This window comes from Cibotium barometz, chromosome 42, assembly GCF_041138505.1.
Source record: "Cibotium barometz isolate CiBa-2024 chromosome 42, ASM4113850v1, whole genome shotgun sequence".
In the NCBI taxonomy this organism is placed as follows: domain Eukaryota; kingdom Viridiplantae; phylum Streptophyta; class Polypodiopsida; order Cyatheales; family Cibotiaceae; genus Cibotium; species Cibotium barometz.
The window spans coordinates 15,785,639-15,809,023 of NC_141087.1; the positions used below are offsets into that span (position 1 = coordinate 15,785,639).

Genomic DNA, 23,385 nt, shown 5'->3' on the forward strand with positions numbered 1-23,385 from the left:
CGACAGAGATATGTGTACATGGGTACACAGATGCTGATTGGGTTGGTAGTATCTCAGATAGAAGATCTACTAGTGGCTTCATGTTTTCTTTGGGGAGTGCTGCTGTGACTTGGAGCAGCAAGAAGTAGCCTACAGTTGCTCTATTGAGTACAAAGGCCGAGTACAGAGGTGCTGCTATGGCAGCATGTGAGGTAGCTTGGTTGAGAAAGCTACTTGCAAATTTGGGTCTATCAGTGGATAGACAAGTTGTCATTTTTTGTGATGACAACATTAGCAGTATGCAGTTGGCCAGGAACCCAATTTTTCATGCTCGCACGAAGCATATAAAAGTCCACTATCATTTTGTCAGAGAGAAGGTTGGAGACGTTGACCTTGTTTATGTCAGCACACAGGATCAGGTCCTCACTGACATCTTCACCAAAGCATTGGGTATAGAGAAGCTCCGCAGATTCAGGGCTTCGCTTGGTGTACATGAGATGGAGTTGAGCTTGAGGGGGAGTGTTGAGATATCGAGCTCATCTAGTGAGGCGGTGAAAACTGATTACCCGCCTGGGGGATAGGCCCCACACTTACACCACTGGCATGGTTGGTGAGATCATGGGTGATATGTGGCCAGTGGGATGACAGGCTGTGTGACAGCCATTCTAGAGACTGGCATAGTTATAGCGCCAGCTCATTTAGTTGGGTTCACACTATAGAGAACCCTAGTATGTATTTGGTTGAGTACCTTTCATGTTGTGTGTACTTTTATCTTTGTATATGGTGTGTTGAGTGTTGTGTGAAGAAGAAGAAGATTTTCAGCCTCTCACCTTGTGTGTTCTCTTTTAGGGTTTTGTGTGTTCTCTTTTAGGATTTTGTGTGTTCTCTTTTAGGGTTTTGTGAGTGTGTGTGTGCTTGCAAGAGCTCAAGCTCTCTTCTCCCCTGCATCTTTTCAACACTGTTCTTGGGTTTTAGGTCCCATTTGAGGGTCCATATCTTAGATGACTGTGGGAGCTGCATAAAGTCTATAGAACATTGTTATAGTCTTCCATGGTCCCGATCGAATGATATGGTCAGTTGGTCATTTTGGACCAGCCAGCATGGCGGATCTTCATATCAACCCTTGGCACTATATATATACTAGTTTGGTAGCCTCCTTTATTTGAGTTCCTTATGTTCAAGCACTCTCTGACTAGAGTCTATGTAGATCACCATCAAAGCTCCTTACTCGAAGCACCCGGGTGGGTGTGGACAACCATCAATTTTTGCAATCAAAGTTTGCACGTAATAATATTGTTTAGTTTCCACTTTTTTTTGCAATTTAATCTTTGTATTGTGAAGATTTTTCTTCCATTATCATGTTTTCTTACATCATGCACATATATCTCATAGTTGGCCATCGTATGTTACTTATTGAAAAAAAAAACTTTTAGAACATTGAATTGTCATTGTCTTGTTTTCTTGATGTCATTCTGGTATGGGATGGTATAGATATTAAGGAATTTTACAAAAATTATTCGTTATTTCTATGGGATGGTAATGATATTGAGGATTTTGACAATCATGATGTTCATATGGATGCAAAGTAGACACTTAACCATAGTTCTCGTGATTTCACTATGACCTAATTAGATATTTACAATTTGAAGTTAATACTATTTAAAAACTCTTCATCCATGCATACAATTAAATATTTATAGTTGAACTCTTCATCCATGCATACAATTAAATATTTATAGTTGAACTCTCTCACTAAGACCAAATAGATAATATTTACAGTTTAGAGTCAGTACTATTTATAATTTAGCGTCAGTACTATTTATAATTAAGAGTTAGCACAACTAGATATTTACGATTTACAATCAATACTATTTAAAAACTCTCCATCCATATATTCAGTTATACATTCACTCTAGAGATGATCCTTAGTACAATTTTTCCACACTTGTTGTCTAGACCTCATCGCCTCATATAAGCAAACACAATTGAGGTTAGTTGTAAATCCAAGCAAGAGGGATGTTAGGAAGTTCACTCTTCGGTTGATTGGGGATGCCTGAGATACTAAAAATAAATACCATTATACCATGCTAGTAGTTGGTATCATGTATCATACCTCATTAATATTGATGGGCTAGTGTTATTGGTATATGCATTTGGGGCCAAGCTAGTGGTATTGGTATTACGGGGGTGATTTTTTGTGTTAAATATTGAACTAGTTTTATTAGTGCTATGTGTTTATGCCTATGAATGTAATCATATCGGAATTGATTATTGAGGACTCCAATTAATTATGCGTTTGGGGCCAAACTAGTGGTATTGGTATTGCAGGGGGTGATTTTTTGTGTTAAATACTAAGCTATCGTTATCAGTGTTATGTGTTTGTGTCTATGAAAGTAATCATGTTGGAATTGATTATTGAGGAGTCTAATTAATTTTTCTAACCAATGTATTACTAGTATATACATTTGGACTGGTGTTATTGGTGTTGTGGGTGTTTTTTCGTGTTAAATACTGAGCTAGTGTTATCGGTGTAAAGTGTTTATGCCTATGAACATAGTCATGTTGGAATTAATTATTGAGTCTAATTAATTATTCTAACCAATGCAATTGGCACTTATGAGTCATAGGTGTTGAACAGTGCAAGAGTACCAATTGAGGTGTTGCATGGATGGTGGTCTAAGCATGGTGTGCAAGTGCCGATCATGGTGTTATACGGAGTATTTATTGTAATATGCCAATTTCTATATTTGATTAATGTAGTATTTGGGCATTATATTTATATTTGTAATAACAATTTAAAATTCCATGATTAGCACATCTTAGATATGTAGAAAACCAATTTATTTATTGTGAAGGTAGTGCACAAGGCACTAAGGTTATTTTTATAAAAGCAAAGACCCAAATTTGGATGTCTTAGCTCCAAGAGGAACGAATTTAGAAATATGAGATGGAGTGGAGATTGTACCCAATGCTTTTGTTTTGTTCTTTCTTTGTATTTTTTAATTTGATCTCTTGCCTATGGTTTGGATTTGTATATTTTTATGTATACTAATCATTTCTTCCTACCAAAATGATGTTTCACCCCACCACTAAGTCCCATTGTTTTAGCATAATGTGCTTTGGCACCTCCTACGAATTTCTAATCACACAAAGGAATACCTCAGTCTTCTTAACACACTCTCTACTCCCACATGCCACACCATATATACAGAATTCCCCCCCTCACTCACCTGACTCCCCCCTCGCCCCTCCATCCATTTTCAAACACCACCACCATAGGATATAAAGAGGAAAGGGGTGTTGCTTTGAGCTTATTATTAGAGTAAGGGCAAAACAGAGGGAGGGAAGGGGTGGGGGGTGGGAATGCCTTCTTGCTTGTCTTCTTTCTCTCACCAAGTTGTACATTTATTTATTTTAACTTTTAATTGGGCCTCTTTTTCTTTGCCCCAAATGTTATTTGATTAAAATTTATAACTTAATTTTGTTGGCTTTAAGGGTTTAATATGTTGGTTAAGCTAAATTTTTAATATAAGTCTTAGTAAATAGAATTTTAAGATATTTTTAACACGTGTGTGTGTGTGTGTGTGAGAGAGAGAGAGAGAGAGAGAGAGAGAGAGAGAGAGAGAGAGAGAGAGAGAGAGAGAGAGAGTAATATATTGGCATCTAAGTTTGAGATCACACATTTCATTTCAACAAGTTAATGTTGGAATTAATATGGGTAGTCTTTGAAAATTTTCTTTAAGTAAATCAAACCAGCTTTCCTAATGAGTATTTGTGATCATCGATACTTTTGAATGCACCATATACTTAAAAACAGAAAACTAAAGGGTTTAACCATTGTGTGTAATTTAGGTTGTGAAACAAAATTTCATGTGGTTCTAAGCTTTGCAATGTGAGTAAGCAACATGTAAGTGTGACAACAAGAGTAATGTACATTATTATGAATATTTGGATACGAATACATTAATTTGGTGAGCTCACATTGCATATGAGACGGAGCCCTTGTCATTTGTAATGTTATGTTAATGTCTTCATAATGAGAAAAGCATCGAAGAAAGGTACATGCCATCCTTGTCCAAAAAGTAAAAGGGGGTTGTTCTTGGTATATGCCTTTACATGTATTCTATGAATTGATAGATACAATTCAGTTATCAAATGGGCACATCTTGGCCACATATGGGCTACAGTCCCCTTTCTAGGTCCCTAGAGCTTAAGGCCCATTTCATAGTTTTAGGATTCTTGTAAAAACTCTTATTGGGGCAAATTGTGGAACCATCTAATTTGTATAGAGATGGTTTACACAAAGGTGTGCAGAGAAATTGTTGAAGGGCAAAAGTGGTTCGAAGAGCCTTTTGCACCAACCAAGGACCAAGGTTACTTACACATCAACCAAGGACCAAGGTTACTTACACATCAAGGATTCCATGTGCTCCCACCCATCCAAGAAAGATGGTAATGGTGGGTTTAACACGAGAAGGTCATCCAGTCCCACCACCAACCACAGGCGGCCTTGTAGGTTAATACACTACCCCATCCAAGAAAGATGGTAATGGTGGGGTTTAACAAGAGAAGGTCATCCAATCCCACCACCAAACATCAGGCAGCCTTGTAGGCTAATACACTACCCCATTCATCTAACGAGCGTGAGGCAATTCTGACCGTCCATCTTCTTGCCTCTTTGCATAATAAGCCTGATTTTTGATGGGCTGCCTTCTCTGTCAAGAAATGGATTTTTAAAAGAATACATTTAAAAAATCTTTTAATATATTTTTGATGTGAGTTCAGAAAAGCAAAATGGTGCCACCACATAAGTTTCCACACAAGACATGACATATAGTTTAGTATTGAGAGTTTTTTTTTTGGTTTTTTTTTTGGGGGAGTATATTGGAGACGTTGGAACCCGAAAAAAACAAACAAAAGGAAAAGCAAAAGCAGCCAGCGGGATTGTGCAGGGTTTGATGGGCACGAGAAGAGTGCACATGCACAGAGAGGCTCATCATCGTCATCATAAGCATCAGCTTGGTGAGTGAAATTGTTCACTGTCTGCGTTCTCCCTGTTGATGATCCAGCGAGCTGAATGCCATGAGCTTTTTTTCTCAAGTGGACGGGAGAATATGCTGTGCGCGGCTGCCCGAGCAAGGATCAGGGTATGGCTTCACGCCTACGATAACCTCCAGTCTCTTGCAGTGGTTCTGCTCTACTTACAGGTGCCACCATATTGCTCAGCTACCCTTGCTCAAAGGTCTTCAGGTCCAGTGTATATATATTGCTCTTCTTTTCTTTTTCTTTTTTTTTGGTTTGATTACCTGCCTCACTTCATTATCAAAATTTTTTATGTCTCTTCATTAAATCCCTGACATGGTTCTTAGTAGCCTAATGCATGTAGGCAGGCCTCCTAGTGGAGGGGATTCATTTAGGCAAGATAGTACACTGTATGTGTCAGCTTGTTTCTATTTGTATCACAGATCCTTTTGTTTTCTTTGTCTTCTCTTCAAGTAGAAGGTCAAGTATAAAGCTGACCCCGTCATAACTCCCAGTCGTGTCAGCGATTGAACAGCAAAGTATCGTTTTTTAAAATTGGTAGAAGGTTCTCTTTCATGTGTCATGCCAAAAAATGTTGCTTTCAAGCTGGGCATATGGCCAACTCAACATGCCAATAACTAATACTTCGATAGTGACGTAAGGGTTAATGTAATACGTACATATATATGTATATACATACATACCTACCTCCTGACCTAGCTATTTTTACACATACATTATCTATATGTATGCATGTACATACATACATAATTACATACACATACATAGATACATACATACACACATTGTCACATACATACACACATTTTCATATGCGTATCCGTACAACATACAACATACATAAAAAGATATCTTGCTATTGCATAAAATTTGCATTTGGATCACTCAATCCAGTTCTCTTCTATGTTGGTCTGTACAGAGTTCACTCCATCCATGTGTCTGGCCAAGGAGTAATAACTTTGTTGTTCATCTAATATGATGCGAGTGTGCTCAAATGGCTGCTTCAAGCTCCACTTTGCATGCATTTCATTATGATGCTGATTTTGGTGTCCTTTCAGGTTGGATGCTCCTTGATTGGTTCATTGGGTGTCTCTTACACTGGACTTCTCCTAGCTAATGTGGTTATTGCCCTCTTTGCTCTTGTGGCAATTGAGAGTGGAAGCCAGACCCTTGGCCGGACGTATGCAGTTTTGCTGTTTTGTGCACTCTTCCTTGATATCACATGGTTTATCCTGTTCTCGGTCGAGATACGGTAGTTTGCTCGGCTTTTATCTGAAGAAGAGCTCATTTTTTCTTACACTTCTTAGCTACTCCATTCTAGCATTGAAGTCACATCATGAAATGCTTTCTATGCAGGCAAGTTCCACCTGAATCTAATGTTGGAAAATTCACAGCGTTTTCTCTGCAGCTGGTCCTTTGGATGCAAATAACAGGCTTTATTGTACGGTTCTTGTCGGCCTTTGTGTGGTTTCAAATGTATAGGCTGGGTTTACACCAGGGAGGTGTATATCAGCCTATCAATCTTGAGGGGAGAGTTGGGACATTTGGATTTTCTAGTCCTGCCCTCAGTCCTTCCACAAGTCATCTGCCATCACTCAATGATGAAGTTTTGGGTGGCTCCATTTATAATCCCGTATACTACTCATCTCTTTTCAGTTCTTCAGATGACGGACAATCTATCAGGGAGGTCAGTTTTTTTGATAAACACTTTGCTATTATTTTTGGTTTGATGACACTTGTAATTTTTTTGATAGGATATGATTTTTTTTCATATGCCCAGAGACTCCAGAGTCTACTCAATCACTAAAAAAAAATCATGCTTTTTTAACACGAGCTGAGGTCCATAAGTTTGCTTTTAAGGTTTTGGAATAAGGCATATAGTGTAAGAATACACAATAGCGGAAGCAAGATCAACACAATACTTAGCGGTGCATTTGCCATATCAACTACTTATTTGTTGTACTAATTCTTTTTATTTGCTACTTCCCTTAGTGCTAGGCTTCATTATGGCTGAGTTTGCCCTGCATCTTTGGAGGTTTGACAGAAACTTAGTACGAAGGGCTTTGTGTGAATATATGCTCTTATGTGTGTGTGTGTGTGTGTGTGTGTGTGTGTGTGTGGAGTGCGTGTGTGAGAGCATATCTTGATACAGAGTTCTACACCCACTATTGGGCACTGATGATGTTAGTGGGAATGTCGTAGTATCTAGTCCATACTATGCATAATGAAGTTGATAGTTATATAGTTTTGTGGGTTGACTAGCATGAGTATATAACATGCATGTTCCTAAAAGGTGAGTTTGGGCATGTTTTTGGATTCATCTAGGTATATAATTCAGCCGAATCAGCGGACATGCAGATTTCACATTGTGAAGTTTTTGTCCGAGTTGCGGCCAGTTGATATTGTGCTTATTCTTTCTATCTTTAGCGGTGCATTTGCCCTATCAACTACTTATTTGTTGTACTAATTCTTTTTATTTGCTACTTTCCTTAGTGCTAGGCTTCATTATGGCTGAGTCTGCCCTGCATCTCCGGAGGTTTGATAGAAACTCAGTACGAAGGGCTTTGTGTGAATATATGCTCTTATGTGTGTGTGGAGTGCGTGTGTGAGAGCATATCTTGATACAGAGTTCTACACCCACTATTGGGCACTGATGAGTTAGTGGAGATGTAGTAGTATCTAGTCCATACTATGCATAATGGAGTTGATAGTTATATAGTCTTGTGGGTTGACTATCATGAGTATGTAACATGCACGTTTCTAAAAGGTGAATTTGGGCATGTTCTGAGTTCATCTAGGTGTATATATATACAATACAAAGCACTGAATTGCAAAAAGAAGTAGAGAGTAAACATTATTATTGCTTGCAAAATTTGATTACAGACTGATGGCATCCGCCCACCCGTGTGCTTTGGGTAAGGAGCTTTGATGGTGATCTAGATTGACTCTAGATGGCGGATGTCTTGCTTACAAGAGTGCTTGAACACAATGAACTCGATGATGAACTAAGGTTGCCAAATTAGTATGTATATAGTATCGAGGGGGCAGTGTTGTTTCCATACGCCGTACGACAGGATTTCGTACGGCACATGATTCGACCGTTTCCGCCCGCTGCCACCTGTGCGCAGTTTTGCTAGTAGCTGGTTTTCGACCTTTTTTCGACCGTTTTCAGCCGTTTGGCCTTGGCTTTAGCCTGTCATATGCCATATGCTATAGCCTATAGCCTCTACCTATTTAAGGCTCAAGCCTTCTAGCTCCTTCTCTATGCCTTCAAGCTCAGGCTCAAGCTCTCACGCCTTCAAGCCTTCAAGCTCAAGCTCTCAAGCCTTCAAGCCTTCAAGCTCAAGCTCTCAAGCCTTGGCCCTTCGAGCTCTCAAGCCATCAAGCTCTAAGCCTCTAGGGCTTAAGCTCTCAAGCCTTTGAGCTCTAGAGTCTAACTCTTAAGGCTTGAGCTCTCAAGCTTCAAACCTCCAAGCTCTCTCCCCCCCCCCCCTCTCTCTCTCTCTCTCTCTCTCTCAAGCCCTTCATCTATGATCTCTCTCAAGCTCTCACCTTTGAAGCTCTCAAGCTCTCACCTTTGAAGCTCTCTCTCTCTCTCTCTCTCTCTCTCTCTCTCTCTCTCTCTTTGTCCCCCTCTCTATCCTCTATTCCTCTATCTTCAAGGCTTCATAATCCATTTCCCAAGCATAAGTTCCACCCTCCTTCCCCTCTCTATACTCCTCTCTCTCAAGCCACTCCTCTCTTCATCAATCCAATGACGAGAGACATGAATGAAGCTTTCATATTGCATGCCATCCGTGTCTCACAAGCCGCCGGAAGATCAAAATGCTATAGGTGGATATGTAAATATTGTGGCAAGCCTTATGTGAGCGGCCTCACTAGGCTCCGGGAGCACATTGCAAAGGTGGGGGGGCAAGTGGCACCATGAAAGGAAGTGCCTGAAAACATCGCCGATGAGATGTTTAGAGCCATTAGGGGTGTCAACCGCCCAAGTAGGAACTGAAGCGCCCATGATGAGGTCATTTCCCGGCCACGGGATACTTCCTCGCCCACCGCCTCCGCCGGTGTTGAAGCCTCCGCTTCCGCCTCCGCCGGTGTTGAAGCCTCCGCTTCCGCCTCCGCCTCCGCCTCCAAGGCCAAGGTCTGACCAAGGCACGAGGCAGTCTACTTTAGTTGAAGCTACCGGGGGTTCCATGGGTCTCCTATCACATCTTCAAGCGGAGACCCATGGAGATAGAGATTTCATGCATCGTTATTGACTGCAATCTCTCCTTTAATGTGCTCAAGGTGGAGCAATGGAAGACAATTGTGAAAGCTATTGCAAATGTGGGCCCAACGCAGGATGGATGGACCGGCGTCTCATACCATGACATGCGCACAGATCGACTTGACGAAGAGAGGGAGAGAATTGATAATTCTCTAGCACCCGTGCGAGCAGGATGGGCCAAGTATGGGTGTAGCATTCTCTCAGGTGGGTGGAGTGATGGAAAGAAGAGGGGAATCATCAACATATTTGTGTCTTTTCCTCTAGGCACATACTTTGTACGAGCAGTGGATTCCGAGAAGAAGGGAAGGAAGACCAACGGGCCACTTCATATATCGCCATATCAAGCAAGCCATTGTTGAGGTGAGAATCGTGAGGTGTGCCTTGTTTTTTTCTCTTGAAAGTATAATTACGTTACTTATTTAAATGTTTTGGCATGTATGATGTAGGTTGGTCTAGAAAATGTGATGCAAGTCATCACCGACAATGTGTCGAATTGCTGACAAATGGGTCGCTTGTTGGAGAGGGATTATCCCTCCATAGTGTGGATGCCATGTGTGTCTCATTGTGTAGACTTGCTCATGGAGGACATGGGCAAGTTGGAGTGGATGAAGACCCACCATCATGCGGCAAGCCACCTCCATCATCACCTTTTTCACCTTAAAGGTGAAGGTGCTTGCCATGTTCCGTGCACATAGCACCCTTGAGCCTAAAGAAGCCTTCCACCACATGCTTCGCATACATGTGGCTTCTCTTGGAGAGGCTATATGATGTGAAGACACCCCTTCACCAAATAGTGGTCGGCCCGGAGTGGATGGAATGGGATGAGAGAGAGATGAGTGAGGCAAAAGCCATGCAAAAATTGTGCTTGCATGAGGATTTTTGGGCCGAGGTGCGGACTATTGTCATTGCCATAATCCCCTTCTATAGGGTTTTGCGCATGACCGACATGGAGGGAGTTACCTTGGGCCTCTTGGTCCACTTCATATGAGAGGCCACCGTTGAGTTGCGCACTTGTTCTTCCCTTGATGAGGACAAGCGTGAAGATCTTTTGCACATTGGGGATAGGAGATGGAGGTGGATGCGGCGACCTATCCATGGCCTTGCTGCCTTGCTACATCCGGCCTACAAATCACCCGCCCTCTTCACCGACATTGAGTTGCTAGAGGACCGCGATGCCTTCGTGCCTAAGGCATTGCCAGAGGAGTTCCATGGGAAATTCCTGGAGGAGCTCATTAGCTACAACGACCAGAGAGGGGGAGCTGCACTTGCATCACTGCATACTTGGAAAAGGGAGTATCTTGTGAAACCTCTTTTTTGGTGGGAGACATTTGGCTACACTCTCAGCCGCCTGCAAAAGGTGGCTTTGAGACTCTTGGCTCAAGATTGCACTTCGGGTGCATGTGAGGAATTGGAGCACCTACTCTCTCATACACACGAAGCTCCGCAACAATCACTTGAGCACACGACAGTTAGAGCGGCTAGTGTTTTTTTGCACTAACTTGCGCATGCTGCGTGCCATGCATAAGATGGACTTGACTAGATAGGTATAACTTATAAGCTATAGCTAATGACCATTTAAAAGTTAAAACTTAAGTTGTAAACTTCTAACTTTTTGCTTTTTGAGTTTTATTTGATAATAACTGTGTGTCAATGCGCATTATTGCTTGTAGGTCAATGTGGATGAGTTCAAGCTCACAAGCGACACTCTCAAGAGTGTCCACAAGGATGTAGATGAGGAGGAGGAGAGACTGTATGCGGAGCTCTATGCAGAGCTCGAGGAGATTGATCGACGAGTTTCTTGTACTCGTCGTGGGCGTGCAACAACTTGACCTAGTAGCACAGGAGTGCGAGTAGGCACTCGCGGCGGATGCATCTTTCGTCGCGGCTCGAGTGGCACAGTGCAAACCTACACACGACGAGGTTCCGGTAGTTCTTCCTCTGCTTTTGCAAACGAGGATGCTCCGATTGCCTTGTCATAGGACATTAGAGAGCCCGAGTTTGATGACGAGGGCAACATCCTTAGTGAGGGTGACTTTTGCGAGCGCTCCGATGGGCACTCTTTTGATGGAGATGATCCTAGCGAGAACTCTGATTTTGATAGTGATCACTTCTCCATCTAACCTTCTCCATGTGGATTCTAGCTCCAACCCTCTAGCCTCTCTTTTTTGTGCAACACTTCTTCTACTTACTTCTACCTACGTCTAGAGTGCCTCGCATTGTATGAGTCATGACTTGGGCTTTAGCCTATCATCTATGTATGTTTTCAATTTGGTTTTAATGGAATTTTGCTTTGTGTCATGTGAGTACATGTCTTCTCTTTGAAATTGAAAATATTGAAGTTTGTAAGTATTTTTTTAAAAGACCGTACGATACCATACGATAAGAAATTTTTTAATATCATACTATATTTTCCCATATGGTATTGTACCTGACAACTATGATCAAGGGTTGGCATAGACGTGAGTTGGCCACGTCGGCCAACCCACAACTTGGTCCAAAATGACCAACCAACCATATCATCCATTTGAGACCATTTGGACCCTCAAACGGGCCCCACAACATAAGAACAGTGTGTCCTTGGTTTACTGTCTAGCACTCACTAATGTGGTCACTTAGCCTGCACAAGTATGCATCCTACTTAGTAGAGTGTCAAGTCTAGACTCTACATAAGCCGTCTCCTAACCATCTGGCCATACTTGCCATCATCTAGTGTCTAAATTAGGAACTGCGAGGTATCTGGGTGCTCACCGCAATGGCTACTCCTCATAAAGGGGGCCTTACATAATAGAGCACATCCGTTACCTGTCGCAAAAACAACATGAGAGTGAAGCATTAAGCAAATGATTTTCTAACAACCCCCCTTAATGTCCACCACCTCTTCGGTGCCGAGTCGATGAAGATGACGCTCTAGCAAATCTCTCCCCATAGTCTTTGTGAAAATGTTTGCACAATTCTGTGTTGTCGGGTAGTAGACAAGCTCCACCTCTCCATCCATGATAAGCTCGTGCATATAATGATATGGTATCTCAATGTGCTTCATGCGAGCATGAAACATCGGGTTCTTGGCAATCGCCATGCAACTCTGACTGTCGCACAGCAACACTGTTGCTCCCTTTTGAGCAACACCTATGTCTCCTAAGATCCCATTCTCAATCATATTGCTCCACATGAAGCAAAGCATGCTGCCTTGTACTCAACCTCTACTTCAGAAGAAAGTGCCACTGTAGGTTGCTTCTTGTTGATCCAAGATGTAATTCCAGACCCAATAAGAAAAGAATAAATAGAAACAGATTCCTGCTATCACAATTTGAGTCACAAAATCCAGTCAAGGAATTGCCCGATCTGCAAGTGATGCCATACCCAATGATACCTTTGATGTATTTCAACACTTGCGGTAACATGGCAAAGCTTCGTGGTCGAATCGGTAACTTCAATGCTCAGAATTCAGCAATCATTCACGATGAAAATAACGCACAATGTTGGAGTAGATGTGCAGAAAATAGAGAGAGAGAGAGAGAGAGACAGAGAGAGGGAGAAGATGACACAGTATTGGGTCTCAAATACCCTATGTAGGGTCCCCACCACGAATGGTGTATTTGCTTTATTAGAATGATGTAAATCAAAAAATAAAGACTGAATCTTGACCTGCAATGTTTACCTTGGTAGGAGCACTCCCCTTTGGCTGTCCTGGCCCTTGGAACGCGGCAACCCTTCATGAATAATGAGATGCCAGAACTGAATTCTTGGCTGGGCTTTTATACCCCTTCAGGATGCTGGTCGGCCAGCTCTACTGGGGTCGGATTGCTGATATATCTCACAACCAGCACAAACTAGTTGCTGGGCAGCCAATCGCAATAGTTGTGGGGCTGCCCCACACACAGCCGACTGGGTGGGCAGGGCTGTGGCCCTGTTGGCTGTGTGGCCAGGGCCCCTAGGGCTGGCCGACAGCCTGCCCAGCCAATGCCAGGGTTGGTGGGCACAGCATGGGGCCCTCTTGGTCCCTTGGGGTGGCTATAAGCTGCCCCATGCCCACAGCAAGAGCCTTAGGCTCTGCTTTGGGGTAGCCCTATGGTCTGGCCCCTTCTCTACATGCAAACCTACATGCATCTACAGACGTCTGGCATCTAGTTGCAAACCAAATACACAGATCATCCGGCATCATTCTAAAGGGAGACTCATAGTATGAACTGGCACTGCTTCATGTGCAGGAAAATGCACACCTGACCTTGGACGCATAGAGTGGAACCCTGGTTGACTCATCCTAGACTTGAATGGGACCAGTTTCCACTCGAGGTCCTCCACCTTCTTGTTCAGATATGTCTACATGGCATCCAAGTGCGGGATGCAAGTGACATCCCCTTCTGCATAACTTGACGGAAGCTGCATAGCCTCCAAATAGTTCGTCAATAAAGCTTGATAGTCGTCGAAGAACTCTTTGTCAAGCCATACTGCTTCGTGGGTCCCTCGGTCCTGAAACTTCATGAGGAACTGTCTCTGTCTTCGGCTTGAGCCATGCTTGAAGCGGTGCAAAAGGATCTGTTCTGGAACCATCACTTCAGCTTCATCGACTATATCTGGTTCCGCTTCGTCTTTCACTTCTAAAGGGATTGGACCTGCATATGGTTTCAGTCAACTGACATGGAATATCTTGCATAGTCTAGCTCGGAGGTAGCTTCAACTTCATTGACACCTCGTTGATCTTTCTCTGGATAGGAGAAGGTCCGAAGCTCCTGAACAATAACTTTGGGCATCGCTTGCCCACCTTCAGTCGTTTCTTCATGATCCGAAGATAAACCCAATCTCCTTCCGAGAATTTCATGTCCCTTCAGTCTTTGTTGGCCTGTTGAGTGTAGGCCTCCTGCGCTTTAACCAACTTGTCTCTCATTGACTCTATAAGCTCCTAGTAAGACTCCGTCATTCTATTCGCTTGAGGTCCTGAAGATGAGGTTCTGGTCAATAGCGATTGGAATGGTCTTCCAAACGCTGCTTCATATGGAGTCCTGCCAATAGTTGAAGAAAAGGAATCATTCAAAACAGCTTGAACTAAAGGCAAATACGATTTCCACTTACCTTGCTGGTGGACATAACACTTCAGCACATCAAAGGCCAATCGGTTGTAGATTTCTGTCTAGCAATCAGTTTGTGGGTGGAATGCAGTGGAAAATTCAATTTAGTACCAAAGTTATCAAACAATGCCCTCCAAAAATGATTGGTAAACTTGGCATCTCAGTCTAACACTATGGTCCTAGGGATCTCGGCCAATCGGGTACCAATGCCGAATGAACAAATGGGCAACATTCTCGGTGGTCACATTGGCCCTGCATGGGATAAGCATAACAAATTTGCTAAATCTATCAACGATAGTCAAGCATTGAGTATTATGCTTACTCGGACTGGGAAGCGAATTCGTGACAAAGTCCATTGATATATCTTGGAAAGGTCCCTCGGGAATTGGTAAAGGTTGCAGTAATCCTATCTTCTTTCCACGAGGAGCTTTCACTTTTTTGACAAACGTCACACTATTGCACATGTGCAAACACATCTCGCCTCATTTTTAGCCAATAACATTGCCTTTCTAACTTTTCCAAAGTCGAATTCATGCCCCAGTGATCACCAGTGATGGCGTCATGGGCATCATGGAGAAGAGCTGCCCTGAACGACTTCATGACACAAAGTCAGCCTTTGTAGAAAAGCCAACCATCTCGTATCAAAAAGTGGCATGGTCCTATGGCATCCAATGCTTGTTCCCACTGTGTACCGAATTTCTCGGAATTCGCGTACATATGCTTCATGTCATCTAGTCCCGTACCAACAAGGTCGAGTCTAGTGGTCTGAGTCAATGTCAATGTTCCCTTCTTGCTCAAAGCATCGGTCACTGGATTGGCCTTTCCTGGAAGTTACTCGATCATATCACCAAAATGCTGGAAGATCTGGCTCTAGTGGTGCTGACGGTCACTCCACTGTACACTCGGCATTGTTTGAATCTAGCGTAATGCCTGATGGTTTGTGCGAACCTCAAATTCACGACCATAAAGAAAATGTTTCCAAGGTTTCAAGGCGTGAATAACTACTAGGAGTTCCCGATCGTAGACTGAGTAATTCTTTTCCGCAAGCAGTAACTTACGAGACATGTAAGCTATTGAACGGCCATTCTAGTGTAACACACCTCCAATTGCGATGTTACTCGCATCGGTGATCACTTGGAAGGGCTCGTCCCATGAGGCAAGCGCTAGACAAGACTCTTCTGATAAAGCCACCTTGAGGTTCTTGAATGCCTCCAACGCTCGCGGAGTCATTTGAATCCGTTGATCCGCGGAGAGGTCAGAAAGTTTGTCTATGTGGGTGGAGTATGCTTGGCATATACCCACAAAGGATCTAATGTCATAAGTAGTCTGGGGTACTTCCCAATTGACAATCTCGGCCACCTTCGCGGGATAAAGTCGGATGCCCTCGGCATTGATAATGTATCCAAGGTAGTGAACCTCGAACAAATAAAACTCCGATAACTTCTCATTGACGTAGAGCTCGTTGCTTTCCAGCAACTTCAGGACTTTCTCCACATCAATGTTGTGTTGCTCAATAGTAGCTGAAAATACAGTATGTCATCGAGAAATATGAACACGCACTTTCCTATTAAGTCCCTGAAAACACGCATCATCATGTGGTTGAATGTGGCTGGGACTTTCGTCAAGCCAAAAGGCATGACCACAAATTCATAGTGGGCCCGTTCTGTATGAGAGGCTGTCTTGGGGATGTCCATCCTCACCTGGGGATACCCACTTTTTAAATCGAGTTTCGAGAACACCTTGGTCCCATTCAGCCTCTTGAGAATATAATCTATTCGAGGCATCGGGAACTTACTCTTGATAGTCAGCTTATTGAGTGCACGATAATCGACACACAATCGAGAAGACCCATCCTTCTTCCTGACAAACAGGATCGGTGTTGCGAATGGCGACACACTGGGACGTATGAAGCTAGATGGCGGTTCAACTCCGATTCCATTGCCTTGGACAGGCGATATGGAAACTTGCTCGGGGGATCCGAGTGTGGGAGGAGGTCTATCTTGTGGTCCTCCGGTCAAGATGGGGGGAGCTGGGGAGGGAGATTGTCCGAAGAAAAATCTTTTGGAACTTGTCATGGAGAACCTGGTACTTCTTGGAAGCACTGGCCACCATCTGGGCAGTTTGGATGTATATCATTGCACACTGTGCGCCTTTCTTGATTTCTTGTTTAGCCTCTAAATGGCTTATGAGAGGAAAGTTTTAGGATTCCTGGCTTACACTTAATGGTCACTGGGGCTTTGGACACATTCTGGCTAATCTGAAAGTATGTCTGTCCCAATTGAAATCTACTTGGAACTTGTGAAACCATTGAAATCTGCTTGGAACTTGTGAAACCATTGAATTCCCAGAATTATGTTTGCTTCTACAAGAGGGGCAACCATAAAATCTTGCTTAAACTCTATGCCCTGAATGACTAATTTAGTACCTTGAGCTTTAAACTTGATGCTTGTTGTCATGCCTGTGCTAAAACCATTAACTTTCTTGTCCACCAAAGTCGGGACGAAACAGACTCGTCGAGCGTCCTGTTCCGTGTCCACATCCGCCATGCAAGACGACGACTCTTTGGCCACCTATGTAGCCAAAGGTCTTGGGTAATTCGTTGCGCTCATACTCCTGGTCTTGGGTGTCCTGCTGCTTATCTTCAAGCTCTCGGCTAATGATTGCACCAACCGAAGTAGTGGGATCCAAAGAACTAGGGGTTTGTGTGGGAGCTGGGCTTGCAACGGAAGTCGTGGAGGCTGGGGTGGTTGTTTGTGGAGTGGTAGTCTTCTGAGGGCACTCCCTAGAAGTGTCTTTTTGTATGACAAAAAAAACACGTACCCTCCTTGTATTGAGCTGTCTCCTCAGCACCACTTAATTTGCCACCAGTCTTGCTTGCCTGAGCTTTTTGGTATGGAGTAAGCTTGGGTGCATTGGTTGAGTTCTTGGAGCCAGAGGCTCCCGTGCTCTGTCCTGGGGAAGACCCCGTTTGGTTCTAGCCTTTTTCCCTCGAGGCAGTTGCCTCGGGAGTGGCAACCTGGGAAGTCTTGGGCTTTCCACCATTGTGCTTCATTTCAGCACTCTGCGCAAGCAAGAGTGCATTCTCGAAGATGGCTGGCATAACCATTGGATTTGTGTGTCAAGGCCATAAAGGAACTTCCCTTTCTTGTCCTCGTCAGATAAGCCCATGCAAACATAAGTTTGAAATTTTATTGGCAAATTGAAGGATTGGTTGCGCATTTTGACGCGCTCCCCCACACTCATCTTCAAGTCTCTCAAGGTAATATGGGGCGGTAGGAACCGCTACTTAAGGTCGAGAACAAACTCGTCCCAAACATAAGGTGCCATACCTAATCTGGAGTGGGCATGAGCCCACTGGGTCCACCAACGAATGGCCTCACCTTCCAATACCAACTAGCCAAGATCACTCTGTCCATATCATTTTTTCTAATTGTGGTGGCAAAATAAGCTGTAACCAAGAATAAAGAGTTGTGGGGTCGAGTTTACCATTATACTTACTGAAGTTCATTTTCTCAGGAAAATGACTCGAGGAAGCCGCAGGTGTCATTCTTGTGTCCAAAGCCGCAAGGTATCTTTCACGTTCCACGCGTCGCCTGGCGTCTTCTTGTGCAGCAGCACGGGATGCTGCTGCATGATCTTCCATCTATCGAATCTTCATTGCTCGCATTTGCAACTCGAGCATTGAACTCGGCTGCGGTCGTAACCCCTCAAAAGGGTCATTCGGTAGACGATCTACTGTCGGGATCTAGGAAATGGAAGGAGAGGGAGGAGGAGATGGAGAAAGAGCGGTTGGAAAATGGGTGCGCTCTTCTAGGGCCAAGATCTGCGCCTTCTGCTCTTCCAATTTGGTACCCTGTGTGTGAAAACAATATTTTTCCCAGCCCTAAAAAGGGGATTTTTCTAGGTATTTTTGGATTTATTTGGTTTTTTTTTGTCTTGGACCCCCCCCCCCCCCCCCCCCCCCCCCCCCCCCCCCCTTAGTATATATAGCCTTGCCTCATCATTCACTACCCAGAGGACCAATTTCTCTCACTTGAATTTTGTTTCATAACAACTCACAACAAGTATCCAGATAAGCACGGTACTCAGCCTTAGTAGAAGATAATGAAACTGCATTCTGCTTCTTGGTAATAAGACCAGAACCAAGAGTAAAGCAATAACCATAAGTGGATCGTCGAGTATCTTGATCACCAGCCCAATCAACACCAGAGTGCAGCTTTCTTTGTTGTGTGCCCCCAAGTCCCAAGGCAGAAGTTCGGATGGCAAACTCAAGGTGCGTAGGACAATGCGCCCGCGCCCGGGGGGGGGGGGGGGGGGTGTCAAGTTGCAATCAACAGTGGATTTGTTGCATGATATGCAAGATACGCTGAAAGTTGCAAGGGAAACAATAAAAAGCACTCAAGATCACGCTCAATATTACATCGACCAACGGCGGACCCCAAAAGTCTTACATGAGGGGAAGGCCCATTTATAAGCTTTTGAGTTCACACTCATTTTAATGCGGATGGACACTATTGAGGTTGGGCATCACATGTGTTAGGGGCACATTGTTTGGCAACAAGAGGATCAATAAAATAGTAACTGCCAGATGTAATCCAACAAGCTTAGTGCCTCCTTTGAAAGAGAGACCATAGTCCAAGGTACCAGATGATGAGTATCAGAGAACCCTCAGAGCGGCTTGTTAATGAGAATGTCGAGGAGCGGAAGAAAACTGACTGAGAACACTGACAATGTAAGAAATATCGGGCCGCGTTTACATAGTTGTCTGTGGGATGCCGCACGTGTACCGCACCACAAGTATGTTAAAAACTGACACGAAACGGGACGGGCATACGATACGAGTTTCGGGTTTTTTTCCGAGATAGTTTCGGTGTTGTTGTATGATCCGTTTTGTACCGGATCGTTTCATTTCATACCTGGCCAGTACGGTACAATCAAAAAGGACTTTTTTTGGACCTTCTTTTTGCTGTTATTTCTCATCATTTTTGCCGACCGTTTTTTTTGCCCATTTTTTGGTGGGCTTGTTTGCAACTGCTCCCTCCCTCCCTCTCTCAAGCTCTCGAATCTGAACCCTCCCTCCTCCTCCTCTCTCTCTCTCTCTCTCTCTCTCTCTCTCTGCCTACCTGCGCCCAACCCTTCAGCCGCCATTCTCTGTTGCCTGGTGTACCCGCCTTCCAATTACTCAGGTTCCCAAGGCAGCAAGGCAGCCTGCTTGGGCCCCATCTCTATCTTTCCTCTCTCTTTAGCTCTCTAGGGCCGACTACCTAGGCTCTCTCTCTCTCTCTCTCTCTCTCTCTCTCTCTCTCTCCCATTTCGCCCCTGTGCCCAGTTCGCTTGCTCCCATTTCGCCTTTGCCCAGTTCGCTTCTTCCCATTTCGCCTCTGCCCCGCCTCTCCCATTTCGCTCCTGTGCCCCTTTCCCCACCCACCCTTGCTCCCCTTTCCCCACCCACCCTTGCTCAGGCCCCCAAGGCAGCAACATAACTTTCTCTCTCTCTCTCTCTCTCTCTCTCCTCCCTGCCTGTGGGAAGGACTGCAGAGTGATCAGGAGGAATGGCCCCGAGTCTCCAAGAGAAACTCGAGGCCCTCGAGATGGCAATGAAGGCACTAATCAAGGAGAACAAGAAGACATCTGATTCCAATCTCAATGAGGTGGAAAACAAACTACACCGGCACATCATAGCTCTCGAAGCACGGGTCACGAACCTCGAACAAGAGAACACGGCACTCAAGGAGGAGGTGAGTGCATTGAAAGTGGAAATGGTAGCCATCAAGAATGCTGAGAAGGAAGAAGGGGAGATCAATGACAACACTCTCACGGCCATCAAAGAAGAGATCTCCAAGGAGATCACAAAGGACATGGAGGGAAAGCTCGAAGCCAAGCAGTCAGGATGGGTCGAGGTGCTGAAGAAGAACATCCGTAAAGAAGTGAGGGAGGAGACTCAAAGGGAAGAACACCAAATCATTCACACCACCATTGAGGAGGAGAAGATGAGGCATGCCCGCCGCCTCAACATTCGAGTCACTGGTATAGCCGAGACACTCGACTCCACCCCCGAGAAAGATGGACAGCTTCTATGCATGAAGCTCGGCTACAAGGAAGAGCACCCTCTCCCCTTCACCAAAGCATGGAGAGCCGGGAAAGACTCAACACGCAAGCGAGCCCTCATCCTACAGTTTGCAGGAGAGACGGAGAGGGTCACCTTCATGAGGAAGAGGGTCATACTACGGGGTTTAGAGGGAGCTCCTATTTTCTTGGATGATGATCTCACGAGGATGCAGCTTGAGCATAGGAGAACTTGCATGCCACGAGTCTTACACGCGAGGAGAGAAGGCAAGAAGGCCTTCTATCAAGATGGTCGGGTCATCATTGATGGCCGGCCCATGGATTAGCGGTTTGGGGCCTATGGGACACAGACCAGGCCACTGACAGAGATACACATGGCAGTATGGAACTGTAATGGTTCACTATGGGTGCAGCCTGGACGACTGGAGCATGTTATGGTGGGGAGAGACATCATACTTCTGACAGAGACACATCAGAGCCCAGAGAGAGGGCTACCTCGAGTAGAGGGATTCCAGTGGGAGTCAGCATACAGGAGGACCACACGCCAGGGTACCTCGAGAGGGTCGGGGGGAGTAGCAGTCCTATTCAGACGGGAGCTACAAGGGAGATTGAGAGTGGTAGCACAGGATCCAGAGGCCAGATACATGTGGATCAGCTTACAGCTCTCAGAGGACAGGGTTATATACATAGCTTTATGTTACTTCTCTCCATCAGGATCCTCCTATGTCATTACAGAGGACATGCCACAGGAGGAGGAGACAGGAGCCTCGCCATACACTTGTCTGTCAGAGGAGATTATGCATTATTCTACACTAGGGGAAGTATTTCTTACGGGCGACTTCAATGCCCACACACAGAGCAGACAGTGTGAGGTGTATGACTATGATGACATGGAGATTCTTCACCCTGTGGATCCAGAGGAGATAGGGGCTAGTCGGGCATCAGAGGATACTGGACCAGACAGAGGACATTATGGGGACCACTTACTAGAGTTGGGAGCCAGGCATCGTCTCGTTATTTATAACGGGATGCTACAGTGGCCGGGATCAGGAGGGCTGACATGCTTCCCATATGGGGGTCATACACGGACCGGAGGCACGGTGGTAGACTACATTATGGGGTCTTTGGAGGCATCACAGCTTGTCACCTCATTCTCCATTCCACCTCGTCCTATTGGGGCAGATCATACATACTTGGCATTTTCACTAGCCGGATCACCAGTATCACCAGCCCCCCACATACCGACGCCACACACTACCATCTACTTCACACATGACATGGCAGACATATACACTGGCAGAGTAGAGGATGGGCTCCTACTCATGGATCCCCTGGCACCTATGGATACCATTACAGCCCAGCTGGCATCACTCCTACACACGGCTGCATTACAGAGCTTCCCACATCGTGTACACTCAGGAGAGCCTGCGAGACCTGGGACTATGTCCCAGAACAGATGGTATGATGACGAGTGCAGAGCCCTATACTCACGGCTCCGCATACAGAGAGCCTTGGGAGCCATCACAGAGCAGGAGTCGAGGAGAGAGATGAGGAGACTTACTCGCCGCAAAAGGCGGGCCTTCGCAGAGATACATGAGCTAGAGATCTTTCATTTCTTCATGAGTAGAGATAGCCCTGTCTCATGGCGGCACTTCAGAGAGCCCCGGACCCCGACACCTATTGCAGACCCACAGACATGGCACACATATGCAGAGGGCCTATACCATGCCCCACAGCAGCCACCTAATACCTCAGCCACAGGAGCCTCGACCTACCACAGCTAGCTTCTTTACCCACTCGATGGTACAGGAAGCTATCCGCCGCCTACAGCATGGACGGGCCGCCGACCATATGGGCCTGCAGGGTGAGCATCTCATATATGCAGTAGATTCTTTAGCTCCTTTTCTTGCACACCTGTTTAACAGGGCACTAGCAGAGGGTTTGCCTGCGGAGTGGACGATGCACACCATTGTGCCGATTCACAAAACAGGGGATATGCTCGATCCGAGCAACTACAGGACGGTTATGGTTGGCCACGTGCTGGCCAAACTCTATGGTGCAGTGCTGGAGCAAGAGCTTAGCTTATATGTTGAGCGAGCAGGTTTACGCTCATCAGGGCAGGCAGGCTTCAGGAGAGCTTTCTCTACCACTGACCATGTATTCACTTTGAGATGTATGATTGATCAGGCCAGAGTGAGGAAGAGAAAGCTTTATTGCTGCTTTGTGGATTTCCGCAAGGCATTTGACACAGTGCCACGAGAGAGGCTCTTTCAGCGCCTGCAGTCTCTTGGCATACCAGCAGATATGACATGGGGCATCTATGCATTATATGAGCAGGTTTTTGGGCGAGTCAGATGTCCAGGAGGTATGTCCGAGATTATTGCTAGCACCATTGGTGTGAAGCAAGGATGCCCACTTTCCCCCACGCTATTTGGGTTATACATTGATGAGGTGGCTGACTTCATTACACGGGGAGGCGGAGATGGAGTTGATTTAGCAGGTACCTCAGTACATATTATGCTCTATGCTGATGATATTGTATTAGTGTCTGAGTCTCCGGGTGGTCTACAGCAGCATCTACATGCACTCGATGATTTCTGCACACAGAGGGGTCTTACTGTGAACCTTGGGAAAACCAAGGTTATGGTCTTTCATACATCGAGACAGGGCAGGAGTCAGCTGACATTCACTCTCGCAGGATGCCAGGTGGAGGTGGTGACATCATACGTGTACCTAGGGGTTACCTTCTCTACAGCAGCCACACGCTTCACCATGGGTTCAGCAGCCAGAGCTAGATTGACACGGGGATATGCAGCATTGGCTATGCTAGAGAGACAGTGCCACCAGGCGCATTTTCAGGAGCCCCGGACGAAGGGGTGGCTATTTGACACATTAGTCACACCGGCATTGATGTATGGAGCAGCGGTATGGGCGCCAGGCCTTGCTACCCATTGGTGGACACAG

The 23,385-nt window shown here is 45.1% G+C and overlaps 1 protein-coding gene across 2 annotated transcripts in view; it reads left to right on the forward strand.

Moving 5' to 3' along the window:
* Window positions 1-4,848: 4,848 nt before the first annotated feature.
* The window catches only part of LOC147614208 (uncharacterized), a 42,863-nt gene continuing 24,326 nt past the window's right edge, over window positions 4,849-23,385 (forward strand). For both annotated transcript variants that reach the window (XR_015263021.1, XM_086780424.1), the window contains exons 1-4: window positions 4,849-5,001; window positions 5,081-5,186; window positions 6,081-6,274; window positions 6,379-6,709. Coding sequence is in view for 1 of the 2 variants with exons in the window: in XM_086780424.1 (XP_086636550.1) it covers window positions 5,094-5,186; window positions 6,081-6,274; window positions 6,379-6,709 (618 nt within the window). In the remaining variant the exon portion in view is untranslated. The remainder of the gene's footprint in view (window positions 5,002-5,080; window positions 5,187-6,080; window positions 6,275-6,378; window positions 6,710-23,385) is intronic.